Source organism: Perna viridis, chromosome 10 (assembly GCF_037379345.1).
Source record: "Perna viridis isolate PV_CMFRI_1.1 ecotype Kerala chromosome 10, ASM3737934v1, whole genome shotgun sequence".
In the NCBI taxonomy this organism is placed as follows: Eukaryota; Metazoa; Mollusca; class Bivalvia; order Mytilida; family Mytilidae; genus Perna; species Perna viridis.
Window position 1 is genome coordinate 28,730,169 of NC_142454.1, and position 23,225 is coordinate 28,753,393.

Below are 23,225 nucleotides of genomic sequence, written 5' to 3' on the forward strand. Positions count from 1 at the left end.
ATATAATTCAGAAAACAAAAACATTGAAAAAAATAGCGAGTTCGAATTCGTGACCTCAGAATCACATGACACAAACATGTCTGCCTCCAGGCAAAGCTATTTTCCTTTTTTATTTCTGTTTGTTTTACGCTTTGAATGCACATGTACATCTCAAGCAAGTTCGCTGCCGCTTGTAATCAACACTTGGCCTTTCACAAATGCTACAGCAGCTGGTAATACATATGTATAATTTACTGAGAGTATAAAAAAGTCCCTGGTTTCAATCAAAATCATCTTTCAAATTGTTTGTTTGTATTAGCAACTGTAGTCTGTACATTGTATTTGATAAATTGGTTAGTGAATGTTTCAGATCCTTTAGTTAATTAAAGCTGTGTCATTATGATGAATTGGTAGTAATTTTGAGTGCACTGTCTTTTCTTTTGTTTACTTTAATTTTTGGCATCCAGGGGAATTACTCCTACACTGCAGCATAATAGGTTGGAATTCAGTTCCTCCATACTACAATACCAAGCACAGGCGCTTATTCCATATAAAATATTTTACCCCTTCTTTAAGGGAAGGGTGTGAAATTCTTGATAAATATTAAAAACAGTGCCATTGACACCAAGTAAGAAAATAGCTTGCCAGACAACCTCTAGCATTGCTAGAGTACCAGGGGAAAATGAGGAAATGATATGAGTAATCTGATTCGTTTCAATTTTTCAATGAAATAAACCCTTTGTTAACATTTTAAAAAGATCTTAATGGCTTTTTATTTATACAGATATCTCAGTTATAAAAAAGTTAATGCAAAACCTTCACTCATCTTACCATGAAAATTCTTACTAACATACAAAATATTTACAAAAGGCTCCTTGGACTAGGATTTTTTTATAACCAAAAATATCATTAAATCATTTTGTTTCCATATTTGAACTGGTACGTGTGTTCTCTGACAAGTTAACTTGATATTTAATGCTTTCAGTGCTATGCCTAGATTTTTGTCACCTGTGATATTTACAGAATGAATTTAATTTCCTAACACAAATAATTATAATTATAGTTATAAGGGATAAATAATGGGACATAATAATAAATAAAAATATTATAAAAATATAAAAATGGTAAAAATATAATGATTATTGCTGAAAAAATCAAACAATAAATAATGTTGACGATCTACTTCAGCTTCTATCATGTGTGTAAACAAATGCTCATATTGTGCAATTAAATGAATGCTACTATTGTTTGAATAAAAGCACAAATGTGAATCGATATGCAAATGCACATAAAATGCTCAGCAAATGCTCAATAAATGATGCACGAAGGCTAATATGGGAAACATGAACATTTCAAGGAGTGTATGTAAAAAAATAATTTCTCATAGATTATAATGAAGGATATCTTAATTCTTTTAATAATAAAGATTAATACCCACATAAATGTACATTTAAATCTCAAGCAAGAAGAAATTAAAAATCCCGTCAAAAATAATTGTTTACAGTATTTAATTATAAGTTCAGATGAAGTATTATATTATTTGTTAGTGTGAATTGTTCATAAATGTGTTCAATGTAAACAGTCAGCAATTCATAATTGAATTCTTTCCAATCAATATGAAATTCTATAGTGTCATTCTTATTTAATCCTAAATTTATAGCATGGAATACACTGGTGAATAAAAAAGGCTCGATATATGATGCTTTAGTGGATGGTTGTTCTACATGTGAAGTTGAGAGATGTGATGGATCTGTAGGACCTGGAGGTAGTCCTGATGAAGATGGTGAAAGTACTCTTGATGCTATGATCATGAATGGGTAATGACTTAATATATTTTTACACCTCCTGAAATGTGCAATATCATCCACATGGTCTCTGTTCAACACACATGATTAAATACACACATATATCATGATATTCTCTTACGTAAACAAAATGCATGATTAGAGCTACACATTGAACAGTAGCAATGGGATGCACAGTTCCTTAAGTAGAGTGAAACCTGCCTGAATCAAACCATGAGTAACCTGAAAAACCCTTCAGACACTTTTTTCAAAGTCCTTTTACATCAGTAGAAATGTGTTTTGACCCTTGGTAAATTGAATATCTGAATATAACGAATCCATTTTTACATTGTAAGTCCACATGGGCTTCAGTAAAGACAGGTTTCTCTGTATTGTTAAATCAGAGAATATGTTAAAAAGGAAATAAAACTTATTCATAATGAAAAAGAATATGTAAATTTAAAGAAAAATGTTAACAATGGATGAGATATAAGTAAATTCTGCTGCCAGGTGCTCTAGTGTGCTCTCCATCCACTACTGCCTATATACATAAGTAATGTCACTTGAATATGAGTCATTTGGCTAGTGACTCAAAATCTTCTCTTATTTCAGACAAACATTTGATGTTGGTGCTGTTGGCTGTCTAAGGCGTATTCCTTCAGCTATTGCTGTGGCTAGAGCAGTAATGGACTACACTGAACAGACACTTCTTGTTGGAGAGTTAGGTAAAATATATACTTGTTTGGCAATTTGTTTGCTTTTTTATATATTTTTTGGTCATAAGTTTGATAATTTTTAAAAATTGGATCCAATTTGAAAATAGGGTGATAAAAAAGCAGCGACAGAATATTCTCAGAGAAAACAACACAGGACCAGCCATTGGTCATAAAGCAAAAGTCAAAAGTGGACAATTTTAAATTAGGACGGAAAGTCAATTGAAAAACTGAAGAAAGCTCAACCACACCATTCAGCAAATTGTGAACAGAGCAACAACTTTTTTTTTAAATACTAAGGGTTATGAGAAAATATTATATATATTTAAAATAAGACCCATGGGTGGCCGTGAGATGACATTTTTTGTCCTGGTGGGGTTGTTGTCTCTTTGACATATTCACCATATATATTGTCGTTATACGTGGGATGTAAGTATATGTTTTTTTCACTTCGATAAAAACAATGCACGAGTCAAAAGACATCTTCAGTGTTTACCCATCTAAGACAATACACTGAATCTGAAAGGCTTTATACAACTACAGAGGTGAAAAACTGTTTGTTTTGTTTGTTTTTCCGGTTTTTATTTAAAGAATCTTGGTTTAAGTTATCAGGTTGTCTCCCAAAAGACCGACAGGGAGTTCTAAATAACCTCTTAAAAGGTTTTAATTGCTTCACTATTATTGTACCCCCCCCCTTTTCCAGTGGAGGGTATATAGTGTTGGGGTGTTCCTTCCTTCTGTTATGCATGAAATTCATCACTTATCAGTTACTTCTCCTACACTATGGAATGGAATTTAATAAAACTTTCACAGAATCTTTATTATATATTCCAATTGTGCACCTCATATCTTAAATTTTTATCCAAATCAATTCTGGGATTAAACTTAGCAAAACAGTGCTAAAAACTAAATGTTTTATACATGCATCTTGCAGCTACAAAGTTTGCAGTTGAAATGGGATTTAAAGAGATGAACCTTTCATCCCCGCTGTCAATAAAGATGTGGAATGACTGGAAAGCTAATAATTGCCAGCCTAATTATAGAACTGTAAGCTTTATTTTACAATTTTGATGCAAATTTGTGGATATTGTTTGATTATCCTCTATCTTTATAAAATCTATGCTTAGTTTCTTCAAGTACATGTACATGTATATTTTGATATTTTAGAAAAAAATTACCCTTTTCATAGCTGTATGAAAAATGTGTAGATTTGCTTTGATACTAACAACAGAACTATGTTTAAGAACAAATTATTATAAGTACCATTGTGGTTTATATACCTCAATTACTTTTACAATCTCAACTGATACAGTGCCTCAATACTTTGATTGGATATTTCATAAATGCATAAACTTGATTGTATAAGTAGTAAAAGTTATAGACATAAAAAATATATCTGAAATAGCAAATTACATGTATTACTTCTAAACTCATAGAACTATTTCAAATGTATTTGTAGATTTATCTTAATAGTGCATTTTTTAAAATTTGATTTTAGAATGTTTCTCCTGACCCAACTAAAAATTGTGGTCCATACACACCAAATCCAAATCCAGACCATAAACTGAAATACAGCAATAGACGAGATAAAAAGATTGGGGCATTTAATCATGATACCATTGGTATGGTTGTCATAGATCAAGGTGGTAATATAACAGCTGGGACAACCACCAATGGATTAAAATATAAAATTCCTGGGTAAGGTCTTTCACTCCACTAAGCAATAATAGTCTTGAAACTGTCACTTGTCTTGCCTAAGAAACCTTGAAACTAGTAAATAATGTATGGGTGCAAGTTAGTGGTGTTCCAGTTGCGGTCCTGGACTATTAATTTCTGATCTAGGACCTTTGAAATATTTGTTACCTAGGTCCTGAAAACATTTTTTTTTGGTTTTTGGTCCTGTGTTTTAAAAAGAATGTTGGATCTAGGAAATTTTCACAGTTATTTGAAGTTCAAGCTTGTATGATTTCCCAGAAAAATCCTGAATTGAGAATTTCCTCAAATTTTCAATTACAAGAAATTTTATTGGTCAAAATACAAGGTGAGAGTAGACCTTAGGAAAATCTCAGTTTTAGATTTTTTTATGAAACTGGGATTGTTTGTTTATTTTTATTATTTCTATTTATTTATTCATTTATTTTTTGGTTTTCCTTCTATATTTACACACTGTTGTTTTAAAATGACTGTTTAAAAGTAGTACTCCAGCAAAGAATCATGCAAAATATGATTCAAGGATTGAAAGCCTACATTTTTATTTTTTATATTTTTTTTATAAAATGTTGGGTCGACATATATTTACATAATGATTTTCATATAGGGATACCTCTGTAAAAGACATTGAAACACATTAGAAACTATTGAATTTTCAATGTGAACTGTCTCTTAAGAGCAGACAGATCAGAATGATTGGTCATTCCCTCCACATGACTCGAATCGTACTGCTGTGACATCTATGGCAACATCGCCTGCACAAAATCCAGCGCCCTAGACCACTAGACCAGCTAGGCTATATATAAAATATAGCTTTCACTCTAAGGGCTCTAACTTAGTACACAATGTATAGTTACCAATCTGTACATCGTGTACTAAATTAGAGCCCTAGATTAATCCTACAAGAAGGAATGACCCAGCCAGCGAAAGATGTATTTTATAAATAAAAGTGGTCTAGGAGGCTGGACTTTGTGCAGGCGGTGTTGCCATAGATACATATTACCATGTAGACTCACAAAACAACTTAATAACAAAAAAAATGTGTAGACTTTTTTAAGGTGTATCACATATTACAGAATTTGCATGATTCTTACAAAGACTTCTACTTTAAGTGTTTTAAACAGTGAAACCTATCTAAATCAAACCTCTCCTGAATTGTAGAATTTGTTCAGTTTAGACAGGTCGTCAGTTTACCCAGGTTCAAGTTACATTCAAACTGACATAAAAGGACTTCAAAATATGTCTGATTTCAGGAGGTAGACCTAAGGTAAGGGACACAAATCTTCCAAATCATTGGAATGTTTGTATGTAGCTTTTTACATCAATCTCATTTAAGCATCAAAGTCACTTGGATTTATTTCATTCTGTTTCAAATGAAAGCTTGAAAGGCTTTGGTGAAATTGAATTTGATATGAACATTTCACTGATTTCAGGATTTGTCCCTTACCCTAGGCCTACCTCCATAAATAGGTTTGGTTTATTCAGGGTTTGGTTTATACAGGTTTCACTGTATCAGTTCAAGTCAATTACTTGTGATTGCAATTAAGTTGCTGACATATCATTTAGGAGAGTTGGTGATTCCCCAATTATGGGAGCTGGAGCCTATGCTGTGAATGGAGTGGGTGGGGCTGTTGCTACTGGAGATGGTGACATTATGATGAGATTCCTACCTTCGTAAGTATTTTTTACTGCTACAGTAATTTTTTGGCAACTTTATTGTTTTTCAGTTAGAATTAAAGGCTGGTATTTTTATTTCCAGCTACTACCCTGATACTGAAAAATTTATCGTTATAGATGATTATCTAAATAATCCAATAGTTGCACAAGAATCACTGAGTTGAAACATATTACATTATTGGTAAAAATTGTTGAGGTAACATTTGGCTCATATTAATAAGCAGTATTGAAAGTTGATTTATATCCCAACTCCAAGGCTCCAGAAACATTCAGAAATGCTGTTCATTGACCAAAAATTTGTGTTAGTGAGGGTCACTCAACAAATTGTTGGTATATTGGAATTACCTTGTCTGTCACGATTTTTTTTCACTATAAGCCTGATGATTATTAGCAGTGTTTGTACAGGGCAGTTAAACATTGCTACTTCTGTAAATAAACATGGGAGATAAAGTTTAATAAAAAATTAAAAACACAACTTCTTTGTCACCTTAAACTTTTTATGTATACCTTTAAGGTTTCATGCTGTGGCAGAGATGGAAACTGGAGCTGAGCCAGGAGCAGTAACTAAACATATAATTCAAAGAATAGCCAAATTTTATCCCAAGTTTACAGGGGCTTTAATAGCAGTCACCAGCAAAGGGGAATATGGTAAGATTACATAATGATTATAAATAAAATAATGTTGCATCATGTCTATTAATAGATTCATGACTGTTAACCTGATGAGCAAGGGTGTAGACCCCCAAACTGCAGCATTCAAAGCAATAGGGAAGATAACTGATCATTATTTAAATTTTGTTGGAGCCATAGTAGCAGTATCACATACCGGGGAGTTTGGTATGATGCAAGTCCCATACACATTGATACTCATACCTCACAGCTTGGGCACTTAAATTTAAATATGATAAATTTTGCACCAAGCTTAGTCTTTTTAATTTTGTATGCCAGTCTTGCTGTTGTCCTTACATATTACATGTTTTTAGCAGAAATTTGGGAACCTGTCACAATAAGGGTTCTGACCTGTATGTAAGTTTAGTATAATTGTGTGTGTTAGAATTCCAAAGTCACACATTTACATCTTTTATATTAGAGTTATCATAGCTTAACTCATCAATGTGGTAAGCAGGGTGATCCATATATCCTTGATATGGACACCTATCTTCTGGTTTGCTAGCGACTTGAGCAAAAGCTGCAATAATATATGCATAAAAATTGAATATCCAACCAAGATACTTGTATTAAAGGTAAAAAAATATCAAACTCATAATAATACTTGAAAAATAGTCTTTAACAATCTTCATATGAGAACCCTGCAATATTAACAGTTTTCAAAATGCTTGATTCTCAAGGAAAACAAATACAAAAAGAAATCCTTTTACGTATGTAAGAACAATAATCTCACCAAAACTTACATAATTTGACCATAATAAAGAAAATAAAATCCTGCAAAATCTCACAGTTTTTACAGCCCTTGAATGGTTACATTCTCTATGGAGAAGGGACATTTAAAGTTTCTTTAAAACTTGAACATTTCATCTAAAAGGAAAAATAAATATTTTTTTCCTTCTAAATGTTAAAGTGAAATTTAGTGTTAAACTATAGACTTTGAAATTAAACACGTAGAAAACAAAAGTTACATGAGCAACTTAGACTAATGGTATATATACATGTGCCATAAGGCTTGGACATTGATCAGGTGCATTGGTAGGGTAGGTATCATCTGCTGTTCTAAAAACTCCTACAGGGATGCTTATGTCATAAAGAGGATTGTAACAATTGAACAAAGACGGTTCTTATATATACCACTGTCATTGGAAGATACTTTAACAGTTTACTTTCTGCATATAGTATAAGTGGTTATTTTCGCGGTGATATTATTTTTCACTGTATTAGCCAGTATCTTGAGGACGCGAAATTTTAGTTCTGCAAAAACTAAATTGCCTTTTAAGTACATTTTGTATTTGTATGTATGTAACCAGATATGGAATTCCTAAAATTGGATTTTGCTAAAATAAAAACATCCAGTTTTGACTTATAATTGTGAAATTTAGCTCCCACAAAAATTACCACTTATACGGTAGAATTTGTGTCGATTAGATGTATTTGCTCAAATGTTTATCATTTCTGTCTATTCATATTTTATAACAGTGAAATCTGTCTTAAGTGAAACCCTTTTTGATGAAAGATTTTCCTATAGGGTCTGTAAGTCTTGTTCTAGTTTCATTTTCCTTACTGGAATTTCCGATGTAAAATGTACATGTATTAAAATTCGAAGATAGATCTACATTTTATTGTTTACTTCCGGGAACTTGAAACACAGCGTTACAATGCAAAATCTTCTATTTAATGCTTTTTCTTACACTTTTGTCATGTGTGAAATAGCATTTTGTCATTTTTTATCAGCAATTTTACGCAAAAAGATGTTTTGCTTATTATACTGAACTCAACACTCTGTAAATGACAAAACTCCATGCATTTAAATGGTAGGCTAGAACCTATTCTTGTGAAACCACAGAGTCACATGACGAGACTTACATACCCTATATGGCAGGTTTTTGGGATACACAGGATCAAAATGCTTAGGAATTGATATGAATAGATTTTGTTAGATGTCTGATTTAAATGGGTTTTCAGTATACATATATATACTCCTAAAAAAGTTAGGGGCTTCTTTTACTGTATACTAGTATATACATCTGTGCATAGAAATTACCATTTGAATTTTTTTATTTTTTTATTTTTTTTTTTTTCAGGTGCAGCATGTTATGGTTTTCCAGTATTCCCTTATTCTGTAGTAAATCCAGTGTTACAAACTGTTACCTTACAACACGTTAATTGTTTAGTCTAATAAATTATTTTGTAATTTTTTAATTAGAATTTTGTAATTATTCTGGTCTGGTTACAAATGGGCTACAGTACCTCAACCGATCTGTAAAGAGATCTATGTCTACATGTAGTTTCATTGAGTTTCATAAAAAATTGCTAATTGCGATTGTCTTTAAATACTTTCTCCACTAAAATTCTGACCAATCATATGTTTTGAAGAAAAACTCAGGATTTGAGGAAATTCTGAACTTGAGATTTTTTAAAATAATTCCCAGGCCTGGCCTAGATTGCATACATATCAAACACAGAATACAATAAAACCAATTTAATCTCAACTGATAATATTTGGTCATCACATGACATATTGCACAAATTTCATCATAAAAAGTGTCTGGTACAGTTCTTTTAAAATATGACACACAATCAATATCTAATAAGAAGAAATCGATGATTCCATGTAAAAAGTGTCATGCTTTGCCAATTTACATGCATTTAGGACAATGGTCAAACAAATTATGAAAAATGTTTGAAGAATATCATGAATATAGCAATAAAGTCCTTTTGTTCCTATGAGAAAGCTTGACAGGGAAATTTAAAAAAAAAAAAAAAAAGGCTGATGACATCATAGTCACATTACAAAGTTTGGTCCATGAAAGGATGGACAAAATTTTTTAATTAATCAGAAAGAAAAAAAATTATTCATGAATAACCAAAATATAGTTACTCATGCCATGAACCTTTGTTACATGTGGGCATTCTTTGGCACTTGTGATCATATTTTTGTTGTTCACTCTTTCCAATTAAATATCATTAATATTTTTATTTTATTGATATAACAGTACGAAAGAGTACAAGGTATCTTTAAGTGTGAAGGCTTCAGAACTAAGAAATAATTTTACTTCACCTAAATAAAATCAAACTTCTTATTGGCAAGACCTATACTTATAAGGAAAATATAGATTTGGAAATAAACTTTATATATCATTTTATTTTACACTAACAAAAAAAACATTTTTGATTTTTTCAAAACTTTTATACCGGTACTTTTTACAGTAATGATTACATCTTCACAACAATATTACTAAATTATCTTCTCAATTACAATTTATATGCATGTATAAAATTGCTGCCTGTGAACCTTATTTTCTGGATAATACAGTATCCTGGTGCTTTTAATTTGTTTAAAAATTACCCATTTCTTTCAAAAATAAAATGGGAAATGTGAAGGCTTGAATTTTTCAATTTCACATTAAATACTGACCAATTTTCATAGGTATATGTGTTCAAAAGGGTGGGGGGGGGGAATAAACATCATAAATATGTTCATGGTAAATGTTTATGCTAAAATCTTGACTGATTTCCTCTAGTGGTCTACTGGGAGTAGTTCATTGGTAAAAATTTGTTAATATTGCGCAGACTCCCCTTTCCTCCTTCATATAAATTTCTGGAGTGAACCTCTCCCCCACTTTCTTTATGTTAATTTCTGGATCCTCCCCTTGACAGGATCATATCAAGTTCCACATCCTACTATTGATTAATAATTTTGAGACTGTCACAATCATAACAATAAATTATAAGTCTTTCATACATATACATCGTGTATTAATCTTATACAATTTTCATTGATAAACTGTGTATTTGTGTGTGTTCTCTCATATATCTGCTGGAGGTATTGTCAATATGTTGGTATTCCTAAGAACATCTATTCCTTTATACAAAACACAAACTCTTCTGTATCCTAGTCTGACTAGTTCATTGGCAAACTGAAAAAAAATATGATAATTAGTCTTACATTTGTAACAGTAGATATGTTCATAGTCAATTTAATATATGAAGGGAGAACACATACAACTTGATGACACCTTTGTCCAGTGCAATCAATATATAAAGCATGTTTTTCCAACACAACTTGTAATGCTATATTAACTATGAATTTTTAACAACATCAAATTAAAGGCTCTTGAGAGCCTGATTTGCTCACCAGAAAAAAAGTTGTTTTTTTTTTTTACCTTTCAAAGGCAATAACTCTAATAAGGATATTTCATACAACTTGAACTCTTGGGACTTAAGTAAGCCCTTGCTATAAGAATCATTGAAATATAAGGAGAAAGAATATGGTGAATATGTCAAAGAGACAGCAACTAAGCCTGAATAAAAATATCAGCTTAAGGCCGCCCATGCAGTGGTAGATCCAGAGGGGGTGCAAGGGGTTAGCAACCCCCTTTTAAGGGAACATTTGTCATTTTCATGTGTAAAATTGACAAAAAATGGCAAATAATGTACTAGCACTCAATGAGGAACCCAAGCTGGCACCTCTCCTTTTCACAGTGTCTGGATCCGCCCCTGCCGTTGGTCTTCAATGAACAAAGTTTACTTCTATTTAGGTTTTCAACTTATAAGCTAAACACCACAAAGTTTGTAATTTTTGGTCTTTCAGGAGCAAAAACTTTCATAAGAAGTTGTCACACACAATCAGGACCTTAAGAGGATTTTTGTACCACTGTACTTTGTCATTAGAATCATTTCAACAATTGAAAATTCCTTTCTACATAGTATTTATTATGGGTTTCCAGTTAAAAGAAAATAACCCTAAAATCATCCTTTGACCTTATAAGGGCAAACACTTGAATAAGGAGTTGTCACACAACTTTGACTTCTGTAGAGCTCTTCAAGCTGAAGAAGACAGGTCCTATTTATATCCCAGTATCTCCTATAGTTTTGAGATATATGAATAGATGAATTGACTCCTGTGAGCTTAGGATAGCAATGGTGGTCATATTTTATACTTGATCTGCATAATTGTCACCATTTTTAAAGTAGATATCCCAAGGATGCTCATGCCAAAAATACAATGAAATATGGTAATAATCTACTGAGCATTATCAGAGGTAAAAATCTTACAAAATTTTTACCAACAGACAGATGATGACACACAACATCACACACAAAGATATAATAACAGCCCACATGGACATTTGGTCCTGGTAAGCTAAAAAAAGATACATTAACCATTTAAAACTGAAGATACCGGTAATTTTACCCTGATTAATGAAATTAATTAACTTCCATTACATGAATTTTTATCTTTGGCTACTGGTACTTGTATATACATATTATATATACATGTATAACTAAAGATTACATTTTTAGGTTGACTTGTGTGAATAAATTATAACAAATAAGTTTAATGATGTAAGATGATTAGAAAACTTAAAAGGTTACTGCTATTCTCACAACTTACATTGACTGCATTTCTATTCCTTCCACCAACAACGACCTTGACCTGCTGCTGATGATTATTCAAGGTTGTGACAGCAGGGCATGGGTTAAGGTCACCCTCAGGGCAGAAGGCTGACTGGAATGGAATGTTTATACTTCCTGGTATGGTCCCTTTATTGTATCTGATTGGGTATTAAGGTTCATGTGTTGGAACAAGATTTATGACTCAACTGATAAAAGGAGTAGAACTCCAAAGTGACCTGCACATTTTCCACAGATTCAGCAGTGTTGGTTTATAAACAATAATGCAATAGACGTATTCAAACTTATGGGCACCATTATATTTTCCTGTTGTTTTCATACTGAACTCAACTAAAGGATCAATGACATCACAATGCAAAATAATATTGTTTCTTTGACAAATTAAGGTTATTCAGAGCAAAATACCAAGAGTGAATTCATGCATTCTCAGCTGAATACTGATGGTGCATTCACACATTAAAATAATGCGCACTCAATTTGAATTCAATTTACATTTTTTTACAGTTACCCATTCATACATGAAATGAATTTCCAATATGAATTAATGCGATTTGAAATAATATGCATTACTAAACTCAGTTCTGGATGTGTTTTTGATAATGTCAATTCAATAATTCACATTCTATTCACATTCATTCTGTGAGAATAGACGAGAACAAATTTCTCGAAACAATCCAATGCAAATTTAACATTTTAAAACTTGTGAAAATGAAGAGAATTCGAATGTGCATTGATGCAAATTCAAAATACATGTGAATGTTAGTGATGTTTTCAATGTGCACTGACTCAATGGAAATTGGATAATTCAAATTATGAGCGAACCCTGGTTGATAGGTTAAAAGGATACTCCTCCATAACCCTTACATCAATAACCAAGATCATAGGTTTACTATTCTGTTTACGCTTGGTTGGACTCTTGGTCTGTATTGGACCGCTAAGTTCTCCTAACTCTATCAAGTCCTCGGCAGATATGTGAGGACATTTCACTGCCCTCAGATCCTCTATACTGATTGGTTCCATTGACTGAAAAGAATACACCGTGGATTTATTGGAAGATATTAAGTTGCACTCCAGCTAAGATTATGCCAAATGTAATTCATGGTTGGAAAGCCTACGTTTTTTTTAATTTTTGATATTTTGCCTGAATTGCCATAGTAAATAGAAATTAATAATTAGTTTTCATATACATTTTCCCATGTAACCCATTTTCTCAGGAGATGAAAATTATATAGAATGCACTGTAGATTTCAAAATTAAAGGAGATAACTCTGTAAATGACACTAAATTACAATAGAATCTATTGGATTTTCAATGTTGATAATCTCCTAAAAGCATACATTACATCATATAGATCTAAAAAGCAACTTAATCACAAAAATAAAAATATGTAGCCTTTTTTAGGTGTATCACATTCTACAGAATTTGCATAATTCTTACAAAGACTGCTACTTAATAATATAACACCAATGAAAGTGTAAGACAGAGAATTCTCAGACACCTCATGATAAGATATTATATGTCCTCTAAAAAGGCTTTGTAAGAAAACATTGAAACTTGACCCAAGGGTGTCTGTGATTTCAGTCTTGCATTTTTTCTGGTGATTTTTTATTCTTTTTTTCATTTTTGAAATAAATTTTGTGATAAGTACACAAATGCAGAACAACATGCTTACTGAAATTCAATTGAATTTATAAGACATCATAAAACATTTATTGTGATGTCATAAGCATCGGGCTTTCCATTTCACCAGTGGATGAGATGGGAAATATATCACATAACTATGATATGAATATCCTTGTCTTAAATTTGATGATGAATTCATTAATAAAGGTTAAATTCATAGTTTGTATTGTACTTTACCAATGATTCTGGCAAGTAAAATACCAGATACCAGTATTTTATTTGGAACTAAATAGCCAGATGTCAATTTCACAAAAAGTTGTAAGTGTAAATTTGATTGTAAATAATGATGTCACAATTAAAAAGCATTATGATGTCAAAACAAACGATCAATTTTACGCTTGTGACTTTTTGTGATATTCACTATTGGTTTAACAGCACAAAAATATCAATATTTCTGTTAACAAATTGAACTTATTTTAATTTATAGCAATACATTTTCCCATACAAAGCAAGGTAAAAATAGTGTGCGATATATCCTAATTGCAATGAGTGCAATATAACTTCAAATTCATGACATCATAATCTATAAAAAATATATTTTTACAGCAGCTGTTATACAATAAAAGTATAATCACATGAATATCAGTAAATTCTATCCCTCAAAAAATATATAATGCCCACATAAACCTGTCCAATATATAATTCTACTCTGGGCAATATTTCCCAATATTCATGCAACACTTCAATATTACATGTCCATACAAACAATAATGCATTGAGTTTATTTGAAGTTGGCAGTGGCGAATCCAGAGGGGGACGTAGGGGGTTGGCATCCCCCTTTTTATTGGAAAATATGTCATTTTCATGTGTAAATTTGACAAAAAATGACAAATAATTTTCTAGCTCCCCTATTTTTCTGAGGAACCTCGGCTGGCACTCCTCCTTTTCAGAAATGTCTGGATCCAGCCCTGGATGGTCATATATTTGCAGAACCATTTTCAAGTGGTATCAATGTATACGAATATTTATAGTAACACAACAAACCAGTTCATTTTTCGGCTGTTCATTGTAATCCCGTGAGTAGTAAGACAGATTTGGTCGGCTCTCAGTCTTGATTTTCTTACTTGGTCTAGCATGTTGTCTATATATTGCACTCTTTGGTGTATTACAGAAAACCTTAATAGATTCCTGTACACAATTTTCTATATTGATCTCTGAAATGAAAAAAAAAACACAACCATTACATGTCTAGACCTGAGTCATCGTCATATACTGTGAAAGTACTTTAATTTGTGGATACCAATTTTTGTTGATTAGGGACGAAACACAAGTACAGGGATTCTTGAATTCATGGTTTTGAGGTTTTCTGTATAAACATCAATGGAAATCTCCTTTTTGTTAGGAACCATATTTTGTGCTTTGACCTACCCAATAGTTCTTTCACAGTATTTGTGTACTCAACATGTTCACTAAACAAATTAAAAATCTACCAAGTAGGTTAAAAACTTCCACAATGTCCCATAAGCAATGTCCTAATGATGGCAAATACTGCTTAAAAATGGTTACGGATGGCATGCTAAAACTTTTTATAATAGGAGATGCACATCTTCAATATCATGTATATGCTCACTGTGCAGTTTGACTGTTAATGGTTCAACACCTTTTGAGTTATAGAGTACACAAAGTAGGTTCTGTTCACAATATTTAGTGATAAAATATATCTAAGTTCAACATCCTCAAAATGTATGAAAAAATTATTATATTTCACCACTAAACCATCGGTGATACAGGTAAAAATGCTAATATATCATAGTGCATTAAGTAGCAGTCTTAGTACGAATCATGCAAATTCTGTAGTATGTGATACACCCCAAAAAGGCTTAACATTTTTATTTTTGTTATTAAGCTTTTTGTGGGTCTATATGTATTATCATTCAATCCAACATGTCTGCTCACAGCAGATAATTCACATTGAAAATTCAATAGTTTCTATTGTGTTTCAGTGTCATTTACAGTTATCTCCCTTAATTTTGAATTCTATAGTGCATTCTTCATAATTAGTACCTCCTATGAACAGGGGTAATATGAAAAGCTAAAATATGAATATCTGTTTACTATAACATTTTGAACAAAATATGAAAATAAAAATATGTAGGCTTTCCAACATGAATCACATTTTGCATGATTCTTACCTGGAGTACAACTGAATTAAAAACAGAATAATCAAATACTTGTAAATTAAGTTAGAAAACAAAAGGGAAGTTTTAACTATCCCCTACAATGGCCAATGCATTTCAGTGAATAACATGGGAGCATAATCTTATGACTGACAGACAGACAGACAGACATGGCATAAAACATGTCTCCCTGGACATTTACCTGGCATATCAGAGAACAACAAGATACATTCATTAAACCCAAATGTGATGAGGCTGCTCTTGAGTTGTGTTAAAATAGCAACACCAATACATAAAGGGAAGGAGGAGTTCCCTAACAACAGGGTGTCCCATAGATGAACTAGTTTGTGGAGAGGAAAGACATCTGAAAGAAAAGAAAATTTTGTCAAAATTTGTAAGGAAAGGAAGTTCGGTAAAAAAATATTTTTCACAAGAGTAAACAGTTATAGAAATTATGTAAAAAAATATTTTTAAATTATCTAAAAAAAATTTCTGACAATAAATGATTGTACAAATGTACAGTAAAATTACAGCTATGTTTTAAAAACTCGTTAACAAGGAGAGACAATTGGCAGGAAAATATTCTACAGAAATGCAATGTGTAAAAAAAAAAACAATTTGCATTTTGTCAATTTTCTTTTCTTAGTATTGATACAAAACTAATTAATTTATTCTCTAATTGTTTTTCCAGAATTTCTAATTAAACTTGGATACTTACGAGCATACATTGTCAAAAACCATGGAATGGCATACAGCTAAAAAAGAGAAACAAAAAACTTGAATCCTAATAATTCCAGTAAATCTAATGTAATTGTGTACATTAACATATACAGAACCTGAACCGATCCATGCAACCATAATTGCAATCCATCATTGGTCACCGATCAGTTTCTGATCAGTCATTAATCCATCATACTGATCCATTCAACCAGTGATAGCTTCCATTTTCCATTGTTTGACTGCTCATCAGATACTAAATGTGAATTCAATATTTCAAATTCAAAATACATTTAATAGGGCACTTAACTGGATTTGTTTAAATTTTATTTTAAACATTTTAAAATTTATATGAACCCATCAATCATTATTTTACATAACAAAACTGCAATCATATCTGTCACCTGTCATAGATAATCGATCCTTCAGCAATCATTCAGTCAGTGGTCAATGATCCTTCAAATAGTTGCACGAATCAGTTCAGGGACTGTATATGTTTTAACAATTACTCTTCACAATTAATCCAGAAATATTTCCTCAACAAAATGAGTAGGTTTTGTCATACTGACATCCGTATGAATCTAATTTGCAACTACAGGTTATCAGAAGTGGGCTTGTGTTCCATTTAACTACTGATGTATGGTTTTCTTAATTTTCATAGAAAAATATTTTTCTCAATTTTAATGCAAAAATTTAAAAAGATTTCTGGAAAATTAAAAATTTCCTGGATCTGTGCATTGAAATAGCTACTGCTTTCTTACATCAGGTATAAATCCTATGCCATCCAGATGATTGCTAAGTTCTGGGTCATGAAAGGCAATCAGGTGGGAAAAAACACATAAATACTCTGCAAAATATAACAGAAATCAAACTTTCTATAATAGGTATGGACTAATGCTGATCTACAGATATGTACATGTACTATATGACAAAACTTTGCATAATGATCATTAAATACATGTAATACAGTTGTATGGAGAAAAATTGTTTTCAAAAATTTTCAAAGTTTAGGACCAGCATGGAAGAAATGCCAATGATACAGAGATGGCAGTAAATTATCAAACCAGAATAAAGATTTTGGATTATTCTCCCACCATGGTGTAAACTCTCCCATAATATTGATAGCCAATAAAATATTTAGGCAAAGGGGAAGGTCAAAATTCAGTAATTTTCGATAGGTGGAATGTAAACAGCCATTTTGTTTAACCACCCACTACCCTTCAAATCCATGTCTCTGTCTTTTTTGTCCACCCTTGGTTTTACTGTAAATGTGTTTTACTAATACATGTTAGTTTGTACATTTGTGTAATTTATATTCAGTTCCTTCATTTCCATTGTAACAAGGGACTCAAAGCCTTTTGAACTGATTTAGGTGTGTTTAATTTTAATTTTAAAGGGGGACAGTTGTAATCATGCCAAAGTACACTAACCCCGTCATATTTTTGCACCTGTCCAAAGTCAGTAATTTCCTGCCTCTGTATGTCTTGTTTCGTTTTTACCTTAAGTTTATTTTTAAGTTATTTGTGTATATGGCTGTATCTGTGTATAATGATGTTTTAGGGCCAGCTACAGTCTGCCCTGTGGTATGAGGGTTTCCTCATCATTCATTGCAGACCAATGGTTGGCCTTGGGCTGACATTTTTTATCTCGGTGGGATTGTTGTCTCTTTGCCAAACACACTATACCTACATTTGTATTCTAGCCATATGTTGTAATCATATGATTTTGGGGTTGTTGTTTTAACACAGACATATTTACATGTACATGTATCGATATGTCTTTTTTTATTTTGTATGTTATGTGAGTAAACTGCTATTTACAGATACTTAATTGTGGCTATCCATCTTTATACATGTACATTAACAGCTTTGTTAATATTGTTTTTTGCCTTTTTTGGACACCATCTTTTTGTAGGATGGTAGTTTTTAAGAGGCTGTCCATGTAAAAATTATGTAGATCCTATGATGAGTGGCACAGGGTAAATTTTATCCCACCAATTTTTTGTTCCAATGTAATGTATATATCATATGTATCTCAAGTTTGTATTAAATCGACATTGGATGGCTTGGAAAATAGTTCTTTAAGTTTCCTGACAAAGAAACTAAATTTTGCTCAACTTAAAGAGTTACCTCCCTTTTTTCAATGAACTAGAATGCTTTCTTTGTAATTTATTTCTGGCTATTTGGTGCAGTTAATGAAAACTTTGAGAAAGGATGAATTTATAGCTGATCTGATCCAAATATCGTTTAGCTAGATCCTTTAATTTCAGTTTCCGTTATATAGGTGATATATTATCTTTAAACAATGCTAATTTTGGGGATTTGATACATCGCACCTACCCCAAAGAACTTGAAATAAAGGATACTACAGATACTGTAAAGTCAGCCTCATATCTTGACCTACACTTAGAAATTGATGGTAAAGGAAAACTATTGACCAAACTTTACGACAAACGTGATGACTTCTCATTCAGAATTGTCAACTTTCCGTGGCAACATCCCTCCACCACTTGCGTACAGAGTTTTCATATCACAACTCATACGTTACGCCAGAGCTTGCTGAAACTACACAGACTTTTTGCATCCTACTAGAATTCTATCAAATAGGCTGCTGGAACAGAGTTATGTTGCTACAAGATTGAAGTAATCACTACAAAAATTTTATGGTCGTCATCATGAACTCATGGATGTTACGGTGTATTCATCTGCGCTGTTTTTTTGTTTTTTTTTAATTTTGATCATAAACATATGAAATATATACATGTATGTTACAATTTTAAATGTGCATATGTAAGGGACCGGTTACAGTGTACTGAATCCTCTTCAGTGGAATGACAAAGTAAGAAATGTTAGTACATTTAACACAATTCAGTTTAAATTCAGACAAATCAAAAATACAATAATTATTTTCGGAATTTTCCACTGATAAGAACACATATATTTTACCATGCTCCCAGTTTTTAGTGGAGTCCGAGTTGCTCATTTGCTTTTGTTACTGTGTATGTATGATTTTAGTTACCTTATGTTCCTTGTTGTGTATGTCTGTTTTCCATGTTTGGTCTTTGTCCCTGGATTACATTCTTTATTCTACCGCTATAACCTTGGTTTCCTTGATTACTCTTTTAACAATGTAATCCTTCATTTCTTTTCCATATTTTCAACTTTTTTATTTCTCTTGCTGAATTATATTACCTTGAATAATTGCTGAATTATCTTTCAAGAAAAACTTGTGTAGATACTTTGGTATAAAAGCTTGAAGACAGGAATAGGCTAATGCTGAAAATGGAATCAAAATTTCAATACAGCACATTCTTCATGAAATAGATTTCGGACTTGTCTGACTGAAACCAAAATTTGACTTTTTTCTCTTATTTATCAGCAATAAAGAAACTTCCTAAATTTCTTCTGTCGATCAGACTATCATAAAGCATCTGTGACACAGATATGACACAGATATGTTTTTTACTGGTTATACAAAGAAAAAGTGTGGGAAAATTTTCCCTCATATTTCCACAGTGCATTTCAAATAAATTTGACCCACAAACAATTTGTTGGTAATTTCTAGAGATTACATGGTATAAATACTTGGATAATGCAATAAAATTTTTCTTCATATGCCACACCTCATATACATTTTGCCTAATTCTTAGACAAAGAAGTACTTAACATGAAACTGTTAGTAATGTTGAAGTGAAATACCCATCGAGAAAAAAAATCAAAAAGTTACACTCCCATAAAAATTTCACAGTGTTCAGTATGTTACACCACACTTACCCTCATCATTAAAGTTTAGTGCTAAAAATGGAGCACATAAAGAGTCCAGCCCCTGCCAGTAGACATACTGTGGATTACTGACCACCCAGGCTTTTAGTACCCTTTTAAACTTGGCATGTGCAGTAGGTGACGACAAGAGTTGGTGATACTGGTGACATCTAGGGATATCAACCTCTATCTAGAGAAAAGAAAAATACTATGATAAAACTTGTATTTTTGGGCATTGATTATGTGTTTTTTTTTCAATTTGCTAGTTCAAATTGCTCAGATAATTGCTTGGTTTTCAGTAGGAGTTCAAATTACAAATGCTTTTGACTTTTGTTTGATAACTCGTTTTCCTTATTTTCTGTTTTTATATTTGATTGTATTTCATCCTGTTTGCTTCTGCATTGTGTAATTAGAAAGTCATCTCTGTTCTTTGTTTTCCTTGTTTCAGGCTATACATGAATACTGGATTTTGATGTCTATATTTTGTCCTATTTTTGATGCTTCAGTATTTTTCAATTGAGCAATATTTGGATATCATATCTGAGTACACAGGCAAAATTATTTCATGTGATTTTCATGTGAATTTCATATGATTTTCACCTGAATTAAGCAAATTAACTAAGTGACACAAGTGAGTTCACATGAAATTTGGGTGAATGGAGCCTTCACGTGAAATTCACATGAAATATTCACATGAAATTCGTGTTTAGTGAATTTCTCATGAAAATCATGTTAATTTCGTGTGAATTTCACATGAATTTCATGTGAAGCTCGATTAACATGAATTTCACGTGAAAAATATTTACCTGTTTATCAATAGGAAAGTTTATCCTATTGTTCATATGGAATATGATTTTTTTGTTTGATTACACAGGGGTGTAGTGCCTAATATGACATGTACGGCTAGAGCAGTACCAATAATTTTCTTTGATGTGGCAAGCTATAAACTAAATGCTAGACTACTTATGTGGAAAATAAGTATGATATGCATATTTGTCATCAAAAGGGAGGTAACTCTACCTCAGTTCTGATTTCTAACTATACAATGTAATATAACAGCCAAGACTTTTGATGTATCAGTTTAGTTTGTTAGCTTTTTCATTTATCAATTAAGCCGTATTCTATCACAAAATAGTCCTTAAATTAAATTTTGGTTTGCAAGCATCGTTGTTCGATTTATAATTGATTTATTGTTATTCGTTATTTAATATTACTTATTTAAAAGCATTTAAAACCAAAGTCCAATTTGTATTCAGTTTGCTACTCCAGGCACATCAATATGATAAACAATCATCAGAATTCTTTATTCTGTGTTATTACCAAATTTATCACAGCAAATAAATAGTTAAGCAGCATATTTTATCATGCTATTTATGCTTAAGAACTTTTAATCCAAAAAATTGTAGTTATTACTCCATAAACAATTACTTCCTATGATTTTAAATGGAAGTTAAAGACCCATTCTCAAAGGGTTGTGTGATAGACTTACAAGCCCTTTTTTTCTACAAATTAAATGTCAGAAACCAACCTGTCTATCTGTGGGTGTTGGAGTCTCTTTATCTATTGAACTATACAAACTGTGGATATCACCCTGTAAAAAAATCATACATTAAGCTGCATGCATTGTAATGCTAGGTTCAAACTCATTCCATATAGTGAAAAATCTCAAAATGACAAGGTCCTACCAAACAGGAAGTTAATATGAAATTCAAACAGCACCTAAGATTGAATATTACATATGCCCCATCTACACAAACTTACACCACATACCAAATTTCAAAGCAATCCATTTTCATGGGAAGCCAAGAAAATTTCAGTGAAATTGGGATGGAGAAATGGACCAACAAGTTGATTCCAATATACCGCCCACTAGTTTAGTGGGAATATAAATTTCAAGTACTAATTGAAACAATCAATTGTGCAAACACTCTCTTATTCATTTGAATATAAAAATATAAAACCAAATTTTCTATAGTTTCTTTAAGCAAATACTTTTTTCTTGATAACTACAAGAAAATTTAAATATTATTCAGTCTGAGTACAAAATTGTCTGTCTCATTTCCTTTCAAATTCAAACAACAATTAAAAATTTTGCACAACACGGTAGTAATCAAATACATTTAAATTTAAATTCTGTAAGCAGTAAATGAACACCAGCAGTGTTAGATGCCTATATCATCATAGCAAAATAAGCTTTTATAAATGCACCTTTCATTTAGGGAACTAAAGTTATGAAGAAGAACAGACTGTTGAGCCCTTCCCTACAACAACTTCTGCATTAAGCAAGAAAAAAAAACTTTATCAGCTACCTATGAACTCAGTGTGTGAATATGATAACTTAACATTGATGAAAAAAGAAAAAAAAACAGAATAATGAATGAAAGTCACCAAATTTCAATAATCAGTGACTTCATGACTAGCATCCAACATTACATTTACGACTTTTCACGATTATGATCAATGAAAAAAAGATTTCACAAATATTTTTTACCTCCACTTCTAGGATAGCAGCCCAGACATGAGCTCTGACATGAGGTGGTATATCTATTCTAGCCTCTTTCCAGATTCTAGCTCTTGTATAAGGGTAACCCTTCAATAATCTCTCATACAGAATGATTCTGTGGAACTGAAATTAAAACATAATAAGTCATTCAAAAAATCTATCCATGCTTTTCAATGCAATACCTACAATAAATTTCATGTACACTGGATTCATTTTTGCATTAATTTACATATACTTTAATTTCATACGTAACAAGCCTCTGATTGGATAAAAAAATCTGTCCATTACCTCATAGACCAAATTTTGTAATGTGATTGATTTCATCAACATTTGATTTACTGGTTGAATTCTGATTCTAAGATTAAAACCTACGGAATGACTGTTATATTTTTTTCCGTCTATGAAGAAATAATCTCAATCATATGGTGTACACTAAATAAAATGCATAGCAGGTTATTTTTTAAGTGTCCACTACGAGCATTGAGGTTGTTTTT

General features: G+C 31.8%; 2 protein-coding genes across 5 annotated transcripts in view; one reads left to right on the forward strand and one right to left on the reverse strand.

Moving 5' to 3' along the window:
- Positions 1-45: 45 nt before the first annotated feature.
- Positions 46-8,734, forward strand: LOC148605259 (N(4)-(Beta-N-acetylglucosaminyl)-L-asparaginase-like). 3 transcript variants are annotated; one of them, XM_088548087.1, is made up of 8 exons: positions 46-90; positions 1,640-1,796; positions 2,376-2,488; positions 3,411-3,523; positions 3,975-4,174; positions 5,753-5,860; positions 6,378-6,511; positions 8,617-8,734. In XM_088548087.1, exons 1-8 carry the CDS (start codon positions 66-68, stop codon positions 8,709-8,711), a joined length of 945 nt encoding a protein of 314 aa, XP_088404213.1. In that variant the 5' UTR covers positions 46-65; the 3' UTR covers positions 8,712-8,734. The 3 variants fall into 3 exon arrangements, with proteins under 3 accessions (XP_088404213.1, XP_088404212.1, XP_088404211.1); XM_088548086.1 differs by lacking the exon at positions 6,378-6,511 and adding an exon at positions 6,567-6,700 and having other exon boundaries at positions 48-212; XM_088548085.1 differs by having other exon boundaries at positions 50-212.
- Positions 8,735-8,999: 265 nt separating this feature from the next.
- The window catches only part of LOC148605260 (TBC domain-containing protein kinase-like protein), a 31,095-nt gene continuing 16,869 nt past the window's right edge, over positions 9,000-23,225 (reverse strand). For both annotated transcript variants that reach the window (XM_088548080.1, XM_088548081.1), the window contains exons 16-26: positions 22,720-22,854; positions 21,757-21,819; positions 20,241-20,418; positions 19,659-19,742; positions 17,229-17,314; positions 16,469-16,505; positions 15,953-16,114; positions 14,618-14,787; positions 12,798-12,973; positions 11,931-12,090; positions 9,000-10,452 (exon numbers count right to left, since the gene is read on the reverse strand). In XM_088548080.1, coding sequence (XP_088404206.1) covers positions 10,342-10,452; positions 11,931-12,090; positions 12,798-12,973; positions 14,618-14,787; positions 15,953-16,114; positions 16,469-16,505; positions 17,229-17,314; positions 19,659-19,742; positions 20,241-20,418; positions 21,757-21,819; positions 22,720-22,854 — 1,362 coding nt within the window. In that variant the 3' untranslated portion in view covers positions 9,000-10,341. The remainder of the gene's footprint in view (positions 10,453-11,930; positions 12,091-12,797; positions 12,974-14,617; positions 14,788-15,952; positions 16,115-16,468; positions 16,506-17,228; positions 17,315-19,658; positions 19,743-20,240; positions 20,419-21,756; positions 21,820-22,719; positions 22,855-23,225) is intronic.